The 21,896-nt window shown below is 36.0% G+C and overlaps 1 protein-coding gene across 2 annotated transcripts in view; it reads left to right on the top strand.

Moving 5' to 3' along the window:
* Positions 1-14,419, top strand: part of LOC115225386 (amino acid transporter AVT1A-like) — a 41,402-nt gene extending 26,983 nt beyond the window's left edge. For both annotated transcript variants that reach the window (XM_036498543.1, XM_036498545.1), the window contains 7 exons: positions 684-795; positions 1,466-1,640; positions 3,442-3,636; positions 5,830-6,077; positions 9,683-9,889; positions 12,300-12,489; positions 13,987-14,419. In XM_036498543.1, coding sequence (XP_036354436.1) covers positions 684-795; positions 1,466-1,640; positions 3,442-3,636; positions 5,830-6,077; positions 9,683-9,889; positions 12,300-12,489; positions 13,987-14,137 — 1,278 coding nt within the window. In that variant the 3' untranslated portion in view covers positions 14,138-14,419. The remainder of the gene's footprint in view (positions 1-683; positions 796-1,465; positions 1,641-3,441; positions 3,637-5,829; positions 6,078-9,682; positions 9,890-12,299; positions 12,490-13,986) is intronic.
* The last annotated feature ends 7,477 nt before the right edge of the window (positions 14,420-21,896 follow it).

The following is a 21,896-nucleotide window of genomic DNA, read 5'->3' on the forward strand; positions in this document are numbered from 1 at the left end:
TTTTAATTATTTGTCAGACTCTTTTAACAGGCAATTGCTATTTAAAGACATATTTAAAATTATTCTAGAACAGGCGGACAGACGAACAGGCAGATAGATGAGTCTTTGTCAATCAACTGAATGTTTATGATTTTTGTTCGTGGAGTATTTTTGTGATCTACGTTCTTTGTATGGATAGCAGCTAGGCTGTTCTAGTTACTCCACGGGTCGGGTTACTTTTTTACCCTTAAAATATATTTATTTACACCAACATTACCCCCTTAATTTGAAAGGAAGAAAGCCATAGATTCTTCGAACTCAAAAGGTTTATCGAATCTATTTATATGAATCTCTTTACTCGTCTATTACATTGAACAGATGCAGTGTTACCAGAAGAAAAAATTTTTTTGTAACAAGGAACATGTTTTTTTATATAATTTTACTAATGTCTAATGAGTCTCCATCACCCCCAAGAATTTCATTTTTACTCCACTTGGGTTAATGTACCCCAGTTTGCCAACCCCTGAGTTATATGAATGGGCGCTTCTAATGTACATAGCATCTTAGCACTTGAGGGTTGTGGAAAATCATCAACAGATTATGGCTGAACTATTTTATAGGTCTGAAGAGGAAGTGATCTCCTTAGGAGAGAATTTTTGATATATTACAATATGTGTATTTTGATACCCTAATGTTTATTTTAGACAAAAAACGCACGACAAAGTGGATTGACGGTACCTCAAGCTACGTTCTTCATAATTGCCGAAATTGCAGGAAGTGGTCTACTGACATTACCAAAAGCTATTGAAGATGCCGGTGAGCTAGTTTACTTTTTTTTTGTCAAGTTTTACCAGAAAATTCTCTTATATTCTTAATTTGAGAGAAAGTGAGACTGAGAGAGGGGGTGTACCAGGGAGAGTAAAGGTACCAAAGAGAGAGAGTGTGTACTATGGTCAGAGAAGGTGCTGAGTAAGTGAGAAGTTCTGAGTAAGAGAGAAGGTACTGAGAGAGAGGTGGAGAGAGAGAGAGAGAGAGAGACTGTACTGAGGAGTAAGAAGGTACAGGAAGAAAGAATATGATAGCATATGTTGTTATTGCTCTTTAATCCTATGTTAATCAAGATTAATCAAATCTATGGTCAAAAGCATTCCAACAGAGACCAGCCTGTCTTTTTAGGATTATCTGCAATTACATTATCTTATGTATCATTGCTCAGTCTAAGATGGTAGCATACGATCTGAAGATTTGGCTACTATTTTTGCAAGTCAGGAAACATTTAGAGGCTCCCTCTTTTGTTATAGAGTGCATACATGTGAAAAGTATGTGTGTGGCATTTGTTTGTGTGTATGTGTGTGTGTATGTGTACATGTGTGCGTGCGTACGTGTGTGTGTGTGTGGTGTGTGTGTGTGTGTAAAAGTGTCAGCATCTTTTGGCCTAGGTAGCACTGTGCACTGCTGTTTATTAAATAGTGTCTTGTATATTCAGGTTGGATGGGCATTCCATTGGTTATTATCTGCTGTGTTACCTGTGCCTACACTGGAATGGTTCTCTCCAAATGCTGGCGTATCTTCCAAAGTCGAATTCCAGATGAACAGAGTATACGCCAAAATCGATACCCTTACCCAGCACTAGCAAAAGCAACTTTTGGAAAATATGGAGGGTAAATATCCAACTGTTTTATTGATATATTTCTTTAAAAGTAATAGAAATTAATTCATCATTGGAAAGACTTGTTAATTATGAATTAAGATGCAGCTATAGGTGCAGGAGTGGCTGTGTGGTAGGTAGCTTGCTTACCAGCCACACGGTTCTGGGTTCAGTCCCACTGCGTGGCACCTTGGGTAAGTGTCTTCTACTATAGCATTGGGCTGACCAAAGCCTTGTGAGTGGATTTGGTAGATGGAAACTGAAAGAAGCCCGTCATATATATGTGAGAATCAAGTCAAGAGAGAACTCTGTAAAAGCACTAATTGTAAGGTAAATTTTCTAAATTACATAATAGTATAATATGATCTAAAGTTACACATACTTGCACTCGAGTATTGGGCCTCTCGGAAGCAATGACCAAGACCTTTGGCATTCTGTCGAGCTTGAGAAGAAGACCCGTCAAGCCAAGCAAAATAGCAGTCATGGCAGGAACAGGTGTCATGTAAATGGCACCTGTATTGGTGGCACATAAAAGCACCCATTACACTCTCAGAGTGATTGGTATAAAGGAGGGCATCCAGCTGTAGATACCATGCTAAATCAGACCAGAGTCTGGTGCAGCCATCCAGCTTGCCAGCCCTGGTCAAACAGTCCAACCCATGCCAGCTTGGACAACAGACGTTAAATGATGAGGATAGCAACAAAAGCTAACATAACCTGGGAAAATAGATTGCAGAATTATTGAAAGTAACAAAATTGAATTCATTTAAACCAAGTCTTTTTGAATTTTTTTTTTTTCTACTCTTATTCAGTATATTTCGTCTGAATGGAAAACCAGAAAACATTGTCTACAAACATTACATTCTGCAGAACAAAAAGAAAAGAAAAGAGAACAATGTGCAAACTCACATGTGTGTGTGGGGTGGGGTTATGGGGGTTATGTATATGTGGTGTGTATGCATGGGGAAGTATTTTGATGTGCATGTGTAAATGTATAAACATCTGTAAGTGCATGCAGATATTTGTGAGTATAGAGGTTGTTGCTGCTGATGTTGATGTTGAGCGAAGCGGTCTTCTGTAGTGAGAGAAGACCGAAACGGGGTCCTTTGCTATTCGTAAGACCTGCAGAAGAGCAAGCAGGTCAACCCCCAACACCGAGAGCATCGACGGATGGATGAATGTGCATCCAGGCTCAGCGGTTGCGTAGGAAGTCGGGGACAAGAAACAGGAAGAAAGAGTGAGAGAAAGTTGGAGTGAAAGAGTACAACAGGGCTCACCACCACCCTCTGCCAGAGCCTCGTGGAGCTTTAGGTGTTTTCACTCAATAAACACATACAATGCCCATTCTGGGAATTGAAACCACGATCCTCTGACCATGAGTCCGCTGCCCTAACCATTGGGCCATTGTGCCTCCACTTGTTGTTGCTGCTTAGCCCTATACAACTTTGATTCAACAGCTCAATGCTCAATGACATTCTGGGCCACCTAAAACTGATACCTGGTTCTGTGATATTAACTTTCTGTTTTAAAGTATCTAAATTAAAACCTAGCTCCAAAATGATGAAGCGACATCAGCCACTATTTCTTTTCTTTTTTAAAACAGCAACTAAATTAATATAATACTCTTATCATATGAATTTGGTTGCTATTTCTAGCAGCTTGCATGACTACCTAGAGCATCCCTCATTTACATGGAGTATATAGATATAAGTGTAATGTGTGGCAAATGGGTCGCTATTTGATGACATAAGATTCCTAATATTATAATTGTACCATTAACCGCTTATGTTGTTATCTCGTTTCTTCTTTGACAGATTAGCAATATCCATCAGTGTTAACTTTACTTTGTTTGGTGGCTGTGTTGTCTTCCTATTACTTGCTGCCAACAACATACATAAATTTGTCGAGCAAGTATATTTTGAGCAAGAAGTCTCCTACTGTTTTATTCTCTTACTTCTCGCTGGCTGCTTGCTGCCAATCTGTTTTTGTGGAACTCCAAAAGACTTCTGGTTAGTAAAATCATTACTCTTTACCTTTATAATTGTTGTTATAATTGCTTATATAGCATCTGTATAATATAACTATTTATTAAAAATATACCTAGTTATCAGTTTTAATAAAACAAGATTTTCAATACAAGCTTTCTTATTATTTTCAACCCTCAGCCACCCTAAATATTTACATGAAATTCATCCCAGAATTCTTTCCCCAGAATCTACCCTGATATCTTATCACCATCATTTTTATCTTTCTTTCCAGCTTCATTACTTCCCAACATCATTGTATAATGTGAGAGGTTATTTGTCTCCTCTACAGCAAGAAACCTTTTTAGGCTCTTTTCTTCATACTCTAACCTTACATTACCTAGCATAAAGCTGAACTGCTTCCCTCTTCTTTGTAGCCCCACTCAGTCAAAGCAGATCATAGTCTTAAGAGTTAGATGGGAACCTCCTGGTGTTGATGCTGCAAAAAAGCAGCCAGTACTCTCTGTAAAATGGTTAACATTAAGAAGAGTATCCAACTACAGAAACCATGTGGAAACAGATAATTAGAGCATGGTATAGTCTTCCAATCTTTCAGATCCTGATCCAACCTATGCCAGCATAGAACACAGATATTAAATGATGACCATGGCATTGATGAATTAGCATTGTTTAGTCAGTATACCAGTATCGTATTTTCACTTAAGGGGGAGCTCAATTATAGTGTGAGTGGATTGACTTGGCTCTAGATTATTTGACTCCTGCAATCTTATCACATAGCAGACATTAGATGATGTTTGCCTATGGCTCCATAACTCATCATTCTTATCATCATTTATCATCCATTTTCCATGCTGGCATGGGTTGGACAGCTTGACAGGAGCTGGAAAGCCAGAGGACTGCACCAGTCTCCAGTTGTCTGTTATGGCATCGTTGCTAAGGCTGGATGCCCTTCCTAGCACCAACCACTTTATAGAGTGTACTGGGTGTTTTTACATAGGGCTTGTGCGGGTACTTTTTACAAGGTGCCAGCACAGGCTGTTTTCATGTGGCACCAGCATGGGTGCTTTTCATGTAGTGCCAGCATGGGTACTTTTTTACATGGTGCCAGCATGAGTGCTTTTAACAAGGTACCAACACAAGTGCTTTTTATGTGGCACTGGCACCATAGAGTTTCCAAGTAGTTTGCAAGACAAGAATATAGTTGCTTTAATAATAAAACTTTATCAATATATAAAAATGACTGTGTATACTCCTAGTTGCAGGCCAAAGTTTTTTGCCTTGGGAATTGAAATTTTGCAGAGACACATTTTTACATAGAGAACATTGGCTATATGGCTTTTTCCTGAAATTTGTTCATTCTTGCATTTGACATAAAAACTAAGATGATTATTTATCTACAAGCATTATAATGGAAAAAATTACTGATTAGAAAAATAATTTATTAGAGTAAAGCATGATCATTACCAGCATTGCCTTACTGGCACTTGTGCCAGTGGCACATGAAAAAAACATTCGAGCAAGGTTGTTGCCAGTGCTGCTGCACTGACTCCTGTGCAGGTGGCATGTAAAAAACACCATTTGAGCGTGGCTGTTGCCAGTACCACCTGACTGGCCCTCGTGCCGGTGGCATGTAAATGCACCCACTACACTCTCAGAGTGGTTGGCGTTAGGAAGGGCATCCAGCTGTAGAGACTCTGCCAGATCAGATTGGAGCCTGGTGCAGCCAACTAGTTCACCAGTCTTCAGTCAAATCATCCAACCCATGCTAGCATGGAAAGCAGACGTTAAACGATGATGGTGGTGGTAGTGATGGTGGTGGTGGTGGTGGTGGTGGTGGTGGTGGTGTGGTGGTGGTGGTGGTGGTGGTGATGATTAATCAAATTACTAGTTTTTCAGACAAAAAAGAAAAGATATGGTTTAACCAGAAAATTAGGAAAAAATATATGAATATAATTTTATTTTAGGTTATATGTACTCAATTTGAATCATCTTTTGAATTCTTTAAATGCAATAATTCTAAGAGAATCAACATTCCAGACCAACTGAAATTTGACAGTATCTTTGTGTAAAACAACAGTATTGTTTTCAAAATATAGAGAATTCATTATGATTATATATTTCAGTCATAACTAAACTCAGGCAAGGCTGAGTACAGCTGCTAGTCTTTTTAAAAAAAAATATTGAATCCATTTCATTATTTTCTGTGTCTTTCATCAGGGTAATACCAATTATAGGAATGTCTGCTACAATAATCAGTATGTTCCTTCTTCTTGCTGTGATTCTTATGGATGTTCCTGACCTGATGAATCAACCTGTAGAACATAAAACTACAACAATTAGGACATTTGCATCTTCCTTTGGTATCATCTGTTTCGCTTTTACTGGACATTCTCTTTTCCTAACTGTCCAATCTGATATGAAGGTCAGCTCAGATTTTAATAAATCTCTGATGTTTGGATATATGGGTGAGTGATGTATTTCTTTTGCTTTACTTTTCTATAGTATAACAGTTCATGTAATAATAGCTGTTCAGGGAAACATTAAGTATGAAATACAATAAATATCAGGAATCTTCTATTCACTGTTTCCTAGATCAGAGGTGATGGATTCTCATCCAAGCAAATGGCTGGCTCTGGGTACATGTCATTGAAAAGGCCCAAAAAAGGACAAAATGCATCTGGCATTTTTACTGACAACTGATGGAGGGATTTTTTTTTTTGTTACCTTCAGATATTTGTTGTGTCTTTAACCTAATACATACATAAGAGATGCTATCATAGGATAAATACCAATAGCACAGAAAAAAGCTTGTAAATGTTGAATATACACAACAGACATGTGATACACAGATGACTATTTTAGTTTCATACTGCTTCAAATACAAATACCAGATACATACAGACAGACAGACAGACAAACAGACATGCATACATAAATACATGCATGCATACATACATACATACATACATACATACATACATACATACATACATACATACATACATACATACATACATACATACATACATACATACATGCATGCATCATAAGCAGTTGTCCAAAAATATCATCATGATGAGACATGATGTTGTAGTTAAGACATTGTATTACAAGATCCCTCAGAAGGATAACCCTGAGGACAAAGAAATAAGAACTCACAGTATGGTGGAAGCCATAGCCACTCATAATAAAAAGGAGTACTGGTGGAATGTCCTAGTGAAAACCTTAATAGAATGTAAGCACAACAGACCTGATATAATGATTTGGGATAGAGGAGAGAAACTGTGTATAGTTGTGGAAATCAGCTGCCAAGAGGGTGTGAGCATAAAGCTGAAGATCAGTGAAAAAGAGAATACCTACACTGAACTATTGAAAAATCTGCAGTTACTCTATCTAGATTACAAGTTCAGATTTATACCTGTAATTATTGGGGTACTGGGATATGTACTGCCTAAATACTAATCTTGAGAAATTAAGCTTCTCAAAACCAGAAAGGAGAAAGCTAATTCAAAGACTACAGATCCAAGCCATCACTGGAACTGTAAAAATCTGTAAAACTTTTCAAAAGTTTATCATTTAAGTATATATGAACATGCCTAGATATGCAATGATATGCATGAAAATACATACATAGTACAAAACACACAAATTTGTACATATACGTGCATGCATACATATATATATATATATATATATATCATCATCATCATCATCATATATATACACACTCACACACACACACACACACACACACACACAACACACACACACACACACACACACACACACACACAACACACACACACACAACACACACACACATGATGAGCATGTAGCAGAATCTGTAGAGTGTCAAACAAAATACTTAGATATTTGGTTGTATTTCTTCATGTTCTGAGTTCAAATCCTATCCTGATTCATTCCACTTTTCATCTTTTCATGATGAATAAAATAAATGTCACAGTATCACTCAATACAGTACTGGAATCAATATAATCAATTATGTGAGAGTAGGTAGTATTCCAGCATGGCCACAGTTCAATGATATGTGAGTAGTATGTGAATATATGGATGATATGCTAGTATATAATTTACATACATATACATGTACTTAAATTTATATAGTGCATCTCCAAAAATATGAAGCTTAGAGGTACACTATGCAGTTTTGAATTAAATGTATATGTTTACAATCATATTTAACATGTTTTGTGTATACTCAGACATATACTGCAGAACTGTCTTGAGAGAAAAATTCTTTACACCATTCAGCAATGAATGATATTGTTAGACCATATAATGCATGCATTTCTGTGTCATTGTGTGTCATCAGCTACAGGTATCAAGTCATGCTTTATAACCATTAGGGACAGGTTGTTCTTATATTATAACAGCAAATGGTACATTTGCTGATGTGCACAAAACTTTGTCAAGCTTTAGTTAGAGGTACACTAAGTAGTGTTGAATGAAATATAGACATGTGCAATAAAATTTAACATGTTTACGTACACATGGATATGGAAAAGGTTATGCTTCAGAAATTCTCCTTATACCATTGGGCTATGAATGACATCATTAGTGTGTAGAATGTATGCATATCCATGTTATTGTGTGTTTTTAGCCAAGAATACTGAGTCACCCTTCATAGCCTCTAAGAACAGGTTATTCTTATACTGAACAGTAATTGGTACATTTACATTGGTCTTACAATCTAATGTCATTATTTATAGCCCAATGAATAAAGTCATCAGAGAAATAGGAGAATTTTTCTCTTGTGACAAATTCTGCAGTGTATATCCTTCCACATCCAGATATACATGAACATGTTAAATATGATTGTTCATGCCTATATTAGGATATAATATATGAACATCTAAAATGCGTTATTTCAATAGAATGGATTGATCAAACTTTGAAAGCTGAGCACAAAATGTGAGTTAGTAATTGCTTGAAGATCTTTTAGCTGAACATCTCATGGCATATAGAAAACTAATCTGTGAAAATTCTCAGATGTGGTAAAAGCCTAGATTGATCTCAATAACAGTCTGTAGTTCTGTCTGATAACCGGAATTCAAATTGACTATCTTCGTTTTAGTTATTCCCCATAGATTATCTATATGATGTTTAGGTCAAGTGAGTTAGTTAGCCAAGGAAGTGTCTTGTGATGATCAGCAAATAGATGAGAGTAGATAGTGTTCCAGCAAGGCCACAGTCCAATGATATGTGAGTAGTATGTGAATATATGGATGGTATGCTAGTATATAATTTACATACATATACATGTGCTTAAATTTATATAGTGCATCTCAAAAAAATTTGAAGCTTAGAGGCATGAATACAAACTTTCTGCTTTAAAGAGATCTAACTAAAAACCTGCCATCAAATTTTCAAGTTTTGCCACAGAGAACAGGTGCCAAATCCTACAAGTTTCTACATCATTGAGAGGTCCTAGAGAGATTACTGTACTTCTATAGGTCTGTTGGCTGCTAGAAACATGGTGTGCTCTAACATCTCTTAGTAGACTCATTTATTGACTGTGACCTAGAGGTCCCATAGAAGTCAAATAACTACATATGACACACCATCCCAAAACATGTCTGATAGCAAGAATGTGATACTGGACTTCAAGTAGTTCACGTTGCAGAGTTTGAAGAAAGGTATAGAGACAGAAAAATTAAACAACAAATAATTCTGGAACTAATTAAAAAGTTGTTAATTATCAGTATTATATCTCAAAACTAAACTAATTTAGGCCTTTAACATTTTTGATACCAACTTGTCTGAGACCACCCTTGATTCTAGTATACAAACTTTCTGCTTTAAAGAGATCTAACTTAAAACCTGCCATCAAATTTTCAAGTTTTGTTTGAAACATCTGCTTAATGATGACAAAGTTACTTTACTAAATTTTGCATTATTTTCAAAATTAATTGAAGCAGATGCAGTGTATTTAAAGAAAAATTTGGTAACAAAAGGATTAAATGTTTAGAAGTTCATGTCTTATAAGATTTCATCAATTTAACCAAGGTTTTTATTAGTTATAAAATATAGTTTCTGTGATATTTTTCAGGAATATTGTTGATTTACTTACCTGTACCAATGGCTGGCTATTTACTTTATGGTGCCAAATTAACCCCTAACATCTTAGAAACTATTTCCACGGGACCTGTGCTACATGTTGTACAAGTGACTTTCACATTTCATATCTTGATGGCATTTATCATCTTAATGAACCCAATCTGTCAAGAACTAGAAGCAAAACTGAAAATATCAGCAAGTAAGTCACAATATGTTACATAATAATATATTCTTGATTCTCATGTCATATAAATTCTTTTGATCAAGGGCACAGTTAATGAAGAATGGTGATTAATAAGATGGTGCTTACATTTTCTGGTGATATATGTTAAAGAAAATTGTACAACACAAATATCAATTTTTAATAAATCAAAATTCATTAATTTCATACGAGGGGGTACCCAAAAGAAACCAGAATTTTGCAGTGCTTTTATATTCATATAGTTTTATATGTTTACACTTTTATTACCTTCAAAGTATTCTCCATTAAAAACAATGCATTGGTTGAGGTGCATTTTCCACAGTTCAAAACAGTCCTGGAACACTTGGGAAGTGATGCCTTCTAACACAACCGTCGTTTTTATCTTCACCTCTTCCACATATTCAAAACGTTTTCTTTTAAGAACTTTTTTCATTCAGGGGAACAACAAAAGTTGCAAGGAGCAAGATTGGGTGAATAAGGAGTGTGGGTAAGCAGGATCACGCATTCAGTCGTGACTGCTTTTGATCTTCCATGAGCAAGCAAGGCACAAATTTTGCTTCAACTCTTTTCATTCACAATTCCTCACTTAAAATTCGTTGGCAGGAGCTCCAGAACACATCAGTCATATCAAGTTCGTCAATTGTTCAGTGATGGTCCCCCAGGATCTACATGATGTTTTCCATCATTTGGTAGGTCAACAATTGCTCTGATCAAGACTGGTCTTCAACCAACCAGTGACCATTCCTAAAGTGTGGAAACCACTCATAAACTTATGTTTTGTTCATGGCAGCATCCTTGTAAGCTGTTTGGAGCATGACAACTGTCTTGGCTGCTATTTTCCTCAGCAGACAACAGAATTTCACAGAAGCACGCCGTCCCTTTGTTTCAGCCAACACAAAAATCAAAAGACAAGGAAGAAGCACTGCAAAACAAAGTCATGCCACATGGCAGCATGACTTCACCTGACAATGCTGCTTCAGTCAAATGACTGAAGCAAGTAAAAGAATAAAAGAATAAAAGAATAGCAGTTGGAATTTTTGGCACTGAGAGTAAATGGAATTTTTATTCTTTCCCACACTTTATTACAATTTCCTTTTACTCACTATATATTGAGCATAGCTATTCCACATATTCAAAATGTGGTAAAGCTCTTATCAATAACTTTTCAGATGCGATCATTTCAGCTTTTATATTTTCCTTTTCTTCCCTACCCCCATCCTTCTCCAAGCAGTGAGCTATATCATTCAATGTCTCTTTCTTGGCCTTTTTTCCCTTTACTTGTAATTCAAATATAATGTAACAGTCCAAATTTTTCTTTTCTGGTCAATTTTTTTCTCTTGAATCTAAACCAAAAATAAAAGATAAGCTTTTTATACATTGTATTTATATTTTTGGTTTTGGTTGATGGTTTAAAAATATATCTTCTTTTTACAAATTAAATTAACACAGTTATTAAACAATTCAATAAGAAGCCAGTATAAGAATGTCTCTATATGGTTTGCTGAACCTTCTAGAAATAATAGTCAAGTCTCTGTGAAATGACAACCAACAGTCCTTTAACCCTTTTGATATCAACCTACCTGAGACCATCTATGATTCTGTTATGCAAATCTCCTGTTTGCAGTAATCTAAACTAAAACTTTCCATTATAATTTTTTGTTATGTTCCAAACAACAACTTAATAATGTTGAAGTTGTTTTACAAAATTCTTGATTATTTTCAAAATTAATTAAAAGTCAGTGTATTTTGATAGAAATATGGCAAGAACATGGTTATAAAAGACTGGGATGATGAGAATTGAATAATGTAGGATTGAATAATATATCAGACTCAGTGTTTGATAGATGACAGCTAGAAACACCTTAACCATCTTACTAACAATAACTCTGAGCACCTTTTCAAACTCCACCTGTCTAACACCCATGGACATGCTTACAAAGTCAGAAAACAGCACAGCTCCCATGACTTTAGGAAACATTTTTTCACGCTAAGAGTTGCTGAAGTATGGAACAAACTGCTGGCATCAGTTGTTAGTTGTCAAAGCACTGCATCCTTCAAAACTTCCATGCTTCCTGAGATTCGCCAATGCTACATCTGATTTTCTCCCCTCCATACACACACAAGCATGTATCTGACTCATACATTGTTCACTTTCCAGAAATTTGTACATTACTGCATATATTTTATACTCACTTTTGACAAGTTGTAGTGCACCAGAGCACTGTATACAATAATTTCATTATTATATTATTATTATTATACATTCAATCAATGTTTGTTCAATAAATGATATACAACAGTTTTGTAAACATAACATCAGCCTTCTCTCTAGATGCTAATCATTCGGACATTAAATTCAGAATTGTTTTTACAAAAATATATGAAACTAGATTATTTTCTCTTTCAGATTTTAATATAAAACGGATCATGTCTCGAAGTCTAGTGATGCTATGTATTGTTTTTATCGCTGAAACTTTTCCTGATTTTGATTCAATTCTTTCACTAATTGGTGGTTCAGCAATCACTATTCTTACCTTCATATTTCCTTCAATAATCTATCTGAAATTGGCTCCAATGAAAGGTGACTGGGAACCTATGTAAGTAATTCTTGATATTCATTGCTTTAAAGTTGATCATATGAAACTGAAATACTACCTCAGAAAAGTGTTATGATATTTGTGAGCTAATGAAAAAGCCTCTAAATGGTTACTCAGCTTGATAGAAATAACAACTAAATTTCCCTCATTATATAAAATACTGCCTTTATGAAAATAAAAAGGGAAGAATGACAGTTAGGATAATGTGACCACAGCTACATAATGTCTGAAAAAAAACAATAAGATTACAAGAGATAGTCATGGTGGGAATAATTTGATCATAAACCCACTCATTGTAGCAGCAATGAAAGTTATGGCATTTGTGTTAATATTTAATATATAATATTTAAAATTTTTCTAAACTCCTTATAGATGTCATTGACTTTACTTTCACTGTTATCTGATTAATAAACTAATTAGTTATTATGACAAGAGATCTCAATTTCTTTATCATAACCAGTGGTAGGGAAAATTTAATCTACATGTTTATCAATTTATCAATCTATCTATTATATATCTCGTCATCATCATCATCGTCCTCATCATGTAACATCCATTTCCATGTTGGCATGGGTTGGATGATTTGACAGGAGCTGGCAAGGCCAAGAACCACACCATGTTCCATAGTCTGTTTTGGCATTGTCTCTACAGCTGGATGCCCTTCCAAATGCCAACTAATTTGCAGAGTGTGCTGGGTACTTTTTACATGGTGCCAGCACCACTATATATACGTGTGTGTGTGTGTGTGTGTGTGTGTGTGTGTGTGTTATAAATATATGTATACAGCTTTTGCAAAGAATTCTTGATACAGTCACAATATTTGAAGAAAGATTCTGAAACCAGCAGAATTGCATGAACCTTTTGGAAGTTTTCCTACTGTGTCATATATATATATATATAGATAGATATATCAGAGGTGACACCAGGCCATCAGCATCACTAGGGCTTATCACAGACACATGCCTGCTCAAAGAATTTCACGTTTTTTTGCAATATTTCTAGCCCCAAATGGGGCATTATGTCTTTCTCCATTTCTAAGTTAAGGGTTAAAATAAAGCAACCCTGCAAAACACAACTGATCTTTACACACAGACGCACAGAATAGCAGCAATCAGATAACAACAGTGGAGTGCACATCAAACATCAGTGATCTGACTGTCACCTGTATTCTTGACAAGAGATGCCAGTTAGTCTTTTACACCTACCAGGGACATTCATATTAACCTGAGTTGCTGGATAATTTTTCCTTCCTTAAAGAATATTGTAGAAAGGAGACTTTTCTCAGATTGGAATTTGTCCCACTGGACTCTGACAAACTGTTCAGTGCCTGCCAACATAGAACATGGACATTAAATGATAATGATGATTCTATCCAATTTTCAAACGATTCTACCAATTCACTTTCCTTGTGTTGACTAACAATATTCAAACTCTACTGAATTATAAACAAGCCTAAATCTAAATATCTCTCTAACTTACCTCTTCTTTTCCTTTCAGTTACATTCCACTCCACATCCGTGTGCTGAATTACGAGATTATCTTGATAGGGGTGATAACAGCAATTTGTGTTACATATATGTCAGCTGAAAAAATTGTTTTGCAAACTTTCCATTCTCCATGTTGGCTTAGATTTAATCACACTGTCTAATATCATTTCCATATATATTTTTATATTTTCTTTTTAGGATTTTTTTTCTGGCCTTTTATATTTTGAAGTTACCAAAAACAAATAAAAAAAAAAGAAAGAATCCGCTTCATAAAAAATATAAAATCCATAAAACATGGAGATATTCTGCAACTAAAATGATGAATACAATTAATATCTAAAAATACTCATGTATCCCAAATTCTTCTAACAAAGAATATTTATTCTATAATCTTGAAAAGATAAACTGCTTATTATGTGTATATATTTGACATGACATTAACATATCTTCATTGATATAACAAATTATTAAATAATATATATATATGTGTATATATATATATATATATATATACACACACACTACGCTTTTCCTGAGTTCTCTTTTTTCTTCTCTCTATTTATGTCTCAAATGAATGTAACTATATATATATATATATAATATATATATATATAAACAAAAAGCAATCCACCTGTTGTTATTTGTTTATCCTTCCCCTAACTCAGAACCTGCAATTCGTTTGGATCTTGAGTCTATTGAGTATGGTGCAATAGGTGCAGTGACATTATATACATGTGTAAACTTGATGACTTGTGTATTCAGTTGCCCATTTGTGATTGTACATACAACTGTAGTACAAATCCATGTCCACTTTAGTAAGTACATATTTGTCCTTAAATATTGTTTGTACACAATAACACTATCACCGACCTGACCTTGGTGCTTTCACTATTTAACTACCTGATTCTCTTGAATCCTGGAAAAAAAAAAATATATATATATATGTATATATATATATGTTCTGCACCGTGAGGATGAAAGACTTGAGGTATTGATGTTGCAAAACAGTGTGTGAGAGAGAATCGTGATGTGGTAGGAGAGAAATGTATCCGCATGGATGATGGTTCACTTGCGCTAAATGAGGATGCAAAGAGAGAGGTTTGGAGATGCCACTATGAAAGGTTGCTGAATAAAGAAAATGAATGGGATAAAGAGAGTCTGCCAAATGTCAACCCAACAGAGGGACCAGCCATCCGAGTTGACAATTCTTTGGTAGTTAAGGCAATTAGAAGCATGAAGACAGGGAAAGCCCCAGGCCCATCAGGAATTACTGCAGAGATGCTCAAAATATCTGGCAGTGTCGGCTATAACCTAGTCACCCGTATAGTTAACCAGGTGATACACGAAGAAGTTATACCCAATGACTGGTATAGCAGCATACTAGTCAACTGCTACAAAGGTAAAGGAGACGCCCTAGATACAAATAATTACAGAGGTATCAAGCTGTTGGATCAGGTAATGAAGGTTACAGAGAGGGTCATAGCCCAACTGATTAGGGAGAGAGTCAACGTGGACGAGATGCAGTTTGGTTTCATGCCAGGGAAAAGCACCACTGATGCCATATTTCTGGTGAGACAGCTGCAGGAGAAATACCTAGCCAAAGATAAGCCTCTGTACCTGGCTTTCGTTGACATGGAGAAAGCCTTTGACAGGGTCCCCCGATCCCTTATCTGGTGGTCAATGAGGAAACTAGGGATAGATGAATGGCTGGTGAGGGCTGTGCAAGCCATGTACAAGGATACCGTAAGTAAGGTTAGGGTTGGCAACATGTACACAGAAGAATTCAAAGTAGAGGTTGGGGTCCACCAGGGTTCAGTCCTCAGCCCCCTCCTATTTATCATAGTCCTCCAGGCAATTACGGAGGAATTCAAGACAGGTTGCCCCTGGGAGCTCCTCTATGCTGACGACCTTGCTCTAATTGCTGAGTCACTATCAGAACTGGAGGAGAAGTTCCAGGTGTGGAAGGAGGGTTTAGAATCGAGGGGCCTTAGAGTCAACCTAGATAAAACCAAAGTACTAATAAGTAGGAAGGTAGACAATCCACAAATGTCTTCAGGAAGATGGCCCTGCTCAATCTGTAGAAAAGGTGTAGGTAGAAACTCTATAAGATGTACCCAGTGTAAGCTATGGACACATAAGAGGTGCAGCAATGTCAAAGGAAGGCTAACTGGGAAGATAGTTTTTGTATGTGGCAGATGCTCGGGAGCATTAAACTCTGAAAATCTGCAGAAAACAACTTCCGTCACTTTCCAGGGGGAAAAACTAGAAGTAGTTGATAGCTTCCGTTATCTAGGTGACCAAGTCAGTAGTGGGGGTGGGTGCGTTGAAAGTGGGCAAAGTTTAGGGAGCTCTTACCTCTGCTGGTGACTAAAGGCCTCTCACTCAGAGTAAAAGTCAGACTGTATGATGCATGTGTACGAACAGCCATGCTACATGGCAGTGAAACATGGGCCGTGACTGCTGAGGACATGCGTAAGCTCGCGAGGAATGAAGCCAGTATGCTCCGATGGATGTGTAATGTCAGTGTGCATACTCGACAAAGCGTTAGTACCTTGAGAGAAATGTTGGACCTAAGAAGCATCAGTAGTGGTATGCAAGAGAGATGATTGCGCTGGTATGGTCATGTGGCAAGAATGGATGAAGATAGGTGTGTGAAAAAGTGCCAATCCCTAACAGCTGAGGGAACCCGTGGAAGAGGTAGACCCAGGAAAACCTGGGACGAGGTGGTGAAGTACGACCTTCGAACTTTAGGCCTCACTGAGGAAATGACCAGTGACTGAGACCTTTGGAAATATGCTGTACATAAGACCAGGCAGGACAAGTGAGTCCAGCCCACTTATGCATGCCTTTCCTCCCTTGGATACACAAAGACCTGTTGAGGCAAGCGAAGTCAATATCGAACCTCATCCGACAATAGGCACCCATGCCAACCCCCCTTTGCTTGCGAAGACCTGTTGGGGCAAGTGAAATCGGAATCGAAATTGAACCAATCCTATGACTGGAATCCAGCAGATGCCAGGACCCCTGGACTGGTGGTACATAAAAAGCACTATCCAAATCGTGGCCGATGCCAGTGCCACCTTGACTGGCTTCCGTGCCGGTGGCACGTAAAATGCACCAATCCGACTGTGGCCGTTGCCAGCCTCGCCTGGCACCTGTGCAGGTGGCACGTAAAGAGCACCCACTACACTCACGGAGTGGCTGGCGTTAGGAAGGGCATCCAGCTGTAGAAACATTGCCAGATCTGACTGGAGCCTGGTGCAGCCTTCTGGCTTCCCAGATCCCCGGTCGAACCGTCCAACCCATACTAGCATGGAGAACGGACGTTAAACGATGATGATGATGATATATACAGACACAGGCATGGCTGTGTGGTAAGATGCCTGCTTCCCAACCACATGGTTCCAGGTTCAGTCCCACTGCATGCCACCTTGGGCAAGTGTCTTCTACTATAACCCTGGGCCAACCAAAGCTTTGTGAGTTGATTTGGTAGACAGAAACTGAAAGCAGCCCATCATGTGTGTGTGTTTGTGTGTCTGTGTTTGTCCCTCCACTGTTGTCTCCACAATGTTTGTGTGTTTACATCTTCATAACTTAGCAGTTCAGCAAAAGAGACCCAATAGAATAAGTACTAGGCTTACAAAGAATAAGTCCTGGAGTCAATTTGTTTGACTAATTGCGGTGCTCCAACATTGCCACAGTCAGATGACTGGAACAAGTAAAAGAATATATATAAATATATTTATATATGTTGAAATTTGAACTAAAATTGTGATACAGAATACATATACTGGCTGAATTTATTTTATTGTTAATTAATTACTTATTGATAGGTCTATCAAAGTCTTTCACCACACATCTGTGGCCTTTTCAGTGTATTCTTTCAATGATAGTTAAATAGAATATTCAGTTTTCCTGAAGAATATTAAACTCACATAATGAGCTGAAGTTTGATCAATGAACCATGAACAGTCAATGAATGCATATTAAGTGCTGGGAGAACAAACACATGCTGAGACCCCCTTTGGTCATGTCTGACCATGGGATTGCACCTAGAAAGTTACCCTCCCAGGAACAAGTCCGGGCAAGTTTGCTTATGGAAGACCAGCAGTCACCCATGCATACCAGCCTCCCCTCTCCATGCCACCAGTGTTATCCAAGGGAAAGGCCGATACAGCACCTGTGACATCGCAACTCCTTTCTACACCTGAGTGAACTGGAGCAACATGAAATAAAGTGTCTTGCTCAAGAACACAGCACACAGCCTGGTCTGGGATTCGAACTCAGAAACTCACGATCATAAGCTTGATGCTGTAACCACTGAGCCATGTGCCTTCACATACAAATACAAACCATATGCTATATTAGCAAATCATATAGAGAAGAGATTTTCTCAAGAAAATTATATGAGCTGAAATTTGACTACTTGCATATAAGTGGCTGGGAGAGTGTCAAGCAATTTGTTACTGTCCAAGTGCACATCTTATGTAGCTTAGAAATTTTTCTAGCTCAATATCTGCTCTGGCAAGGTTTTTTACTGCAGAATGCTCTTCCTAATGCCAACCTTTTACAGAGTGTCCTGGGTGCTTTTTTTTCATTGCACAAGTACTGGTGAGGCCACCAAGTACTCGCAAGATGTGACCTCTCAACTAAGCAGGATACAGTATTGAAAAATGTGAAACTATGACAGAGGGACAGAAGCATGTGATTTGCTAAAGAGATGAATACATAAAAAGGCATTTTCAAAATATATAAAAGCCAATAACAAGTTATATATATATATATATTTTATTTACTTTAAAAAATGTAAAATTCAGGCATATATTTCAGTAACAGACAGAAACACAGCAGTATAATTTATAATTTACATAACGACCAATTAACATTTTTCAAACAGCCATGTTTTCAACAAACCGTAAATATCCATACTAAGAACAAAGAAGATTATTGGGAAGCACACATTATATCAATGTTTACAAGATGACAACATATATGTATATACATATATATATATATATATATATATCAATTAAATGACCTGTCTGTTAACGTATGTGGAATCTCAATAAAGCTGTTGCTATGGAAAAATTTTAAGAGTTTATTCAAAAGATTTATAATTTTATTAAGCTCATTTATATTAAAGTTCTTTAATATTTTAATTAAATAAAATTAACACCATATTAAGTATTTAAATGATCTTGTTACTGTCTTGTTGACTGGCATTTCAGAATTAGATTCATTAAAAATGAGATAGGAACTAATACACCCTTTTCAAATTTAGTCATTTTAGATATTCCCCCCCACCAATCAAAAACGCTTTTATAATTTATAATTACAAAACAAAAGTGAATTTAAGTGCAGACATGACTATGTGGCAAGAAGTTTGCTTCCCAACCACATGGTTCCAGGTTCAGTCCCACAGCATGGCACCTTGGGCAAGTGTCTTCTACTATAGACCTGAACCAACAAAAGCCTTGTGAGTGGATTTGGTAGACAGAAACTGAAAGAAGCCTGTTGTGTGTGTGTGTGTGTGTATTCGTGTTTGAACGCCCACCACTACATTGCTTGGCAACCAATGTTGTTAGCAATTCAGCAAAAGAGACTGATTGTTAAGCACCAGGCTTATATAAATAAGTACTGGGGTCAATTCATTCAATTAATACCCTTCAATGCAGTGCCCCAGTATGGCCACAGTCGTATGACTGAAAAAAAGTAAAAATATATAGTTCATGTCTCTGAGATTAAAACCAAGAAAAAAATAGTAAAAAATAACTGTATATGTGATTTTTAAACAATTATCATGGATCTTCCAAGATGCAGTTGTTTAAGTTTCCACAAACGATCTCAGATGAAGTTCCTTGTACAATTACAAGTACAATTTCAAAACATATAAAGAATGATACATTCGTATTCAATGATATAAAATACATGCAATTTTTAAAATCGTGGATAACAATACAATGATAAGATTTTGATGAAATGGAGCACAAAAGAATATTATCAGCAAAATTTACAATTATACATTACTACCTGCCTCTCAATGTCTTAAACACAATCCTCTATTATTAAATAGAGGCATAAAAGTACATGGATTTCAAAATCATTCTGAAAATAATTCTGAAAAATTTAGGTTTTAAAAATTCAGAAGAGTATGAAAAATGCTATATCAAAATAGTTGAACACTTTAATGGAAATTCTCCTTGCTTTATGCTTTATAAACTTGAAAATGAACTTTGGTTTTTCAGTGAAACAATCTACAACTCTAGCAATCTGACCAATTCACCAACCTACATTTTGTCTAGGAAAAAAATTAATAATACTAGGTAACAACTCATATCATTTATATTTTAAAATATATAGGAATAAAGTTAATAGTTAATTAATATATAAGAATATACTTTCTTTAACCCTTTGGATAGATTGCACGTGGTTCTATGATGCATACTTTCTGCTTTAAGTTGATCTAATTTAAAGTCTTCCATTGAAATTTCATACAATTTTATATTCCGAACACCAGCTTAATCATGATAAAGCTGTTTTGCTAAATTCATCATTTCCAAAACTAATGGAAATGAAAATGGTGTATTTTAATAAAAATATGGTAATAAAAAGGTTGAGGTTCTAACATAATTGATCTATTTAGTAATTAACCCAACTGTGGTCTAGACTGAATATAATGGTTATGCAGAAAGAAACATATTTTATTTTAGTGATAAACATCATTCAGTATTTAAGAAATAGAAATGTATGTATGTATGTGTGTGTAGGATGCAGAGTTAAGCTTGTCCACAGTTTTTGGCTACCTAATGTCATCAATAGTAGAGATACAAATGCTACTAAATTTACTTCATGAATTCTTTGGTGTCTGCAGACTTTATATAAACAAATCAGAGATAGAAAATGGAATTCACAAAATTCTTTATTCATATCCGCTGCAATTGTTTTGCCTCATTCTGCACCAGTAGCTCACAGTTGAGATGCTGTGCAACCAATTTTCTTGCATCACAGGTGCATATTATGCCTCTTCGGGTGACTTTTAAACAAGTTCCTCACTCTTTCTCCTTGCCAATTCACTTAGCCTTATAACGAGATATATCTACATAACTGTAGTAGTTACTTATGAAAACTGCCAGAATGGAGCAGTTATGTAGATATATATTGTTATAAGGCTAAATGAACTGGTGAAGAGAAAGAGCAAGGAACTTGTTTAAAAAGTCACCTGAGGAGGCACAATAGGCACCTGTGATGTGACAGTTGCAGAATGACTCAAAACAATTGTAGTGGATTTGAATAAAGTATCTCATGGTTTCCATTGTGTGTGTGTATATATATATATTATATATATATATATATATATATATGTATGTATACATACATACATACATACATACATACATATGCATACATTAATGACTTGTCTATTAATGAATGTGCAATCTTTATAAAACTTTGGCTACAATAAAGCTTATTTTAGAGCTTACTGAATTTTTTAAAATTTTATGAAGGTCAAACATATATTTTAAATAGTAAATAAAATAAAAACAATATACGATGATTAATATTCCAGAATTAGATTTCCTTAAAATGCAAAGTAGTACAGAAACATGACAGTTTTATCTTAAATTTAACATAAATGTAAGCTTGAATGTAAATTTGAAAAATATAACCTCATAATTTTTAAATTGCACCACATAAAAACGGGAGAAAATGTTATTTTATAATTCATAGGCAGTAAGTAGTACAAGAAATGTGTCAGGAGTATAATTTCATAAAGTTATTTACAGATTGCACCTTAATTAAGGTGATGGATTAGAGCTGCTTGAGAAACATATTTAGGGCATTGACAAACATAAAGGAGCTGTCAATCAAGCCAAATTACATAATAATAATAATGGTATATATTAGGTCAAACCCAGAAAT

This window comes from Octopus sinensis, linkage group LG2, assembly GCF_006345805.1.
Source record: "Octopus sinensis linkage group LG2, ASM634580v1, whole genome shotgun sequence".
NCBI lineage: Eukaryota > Metazoa > Mollusca > Cephalopoda > Octopoda > Octopodidae > Octopus > Octopus sinensis.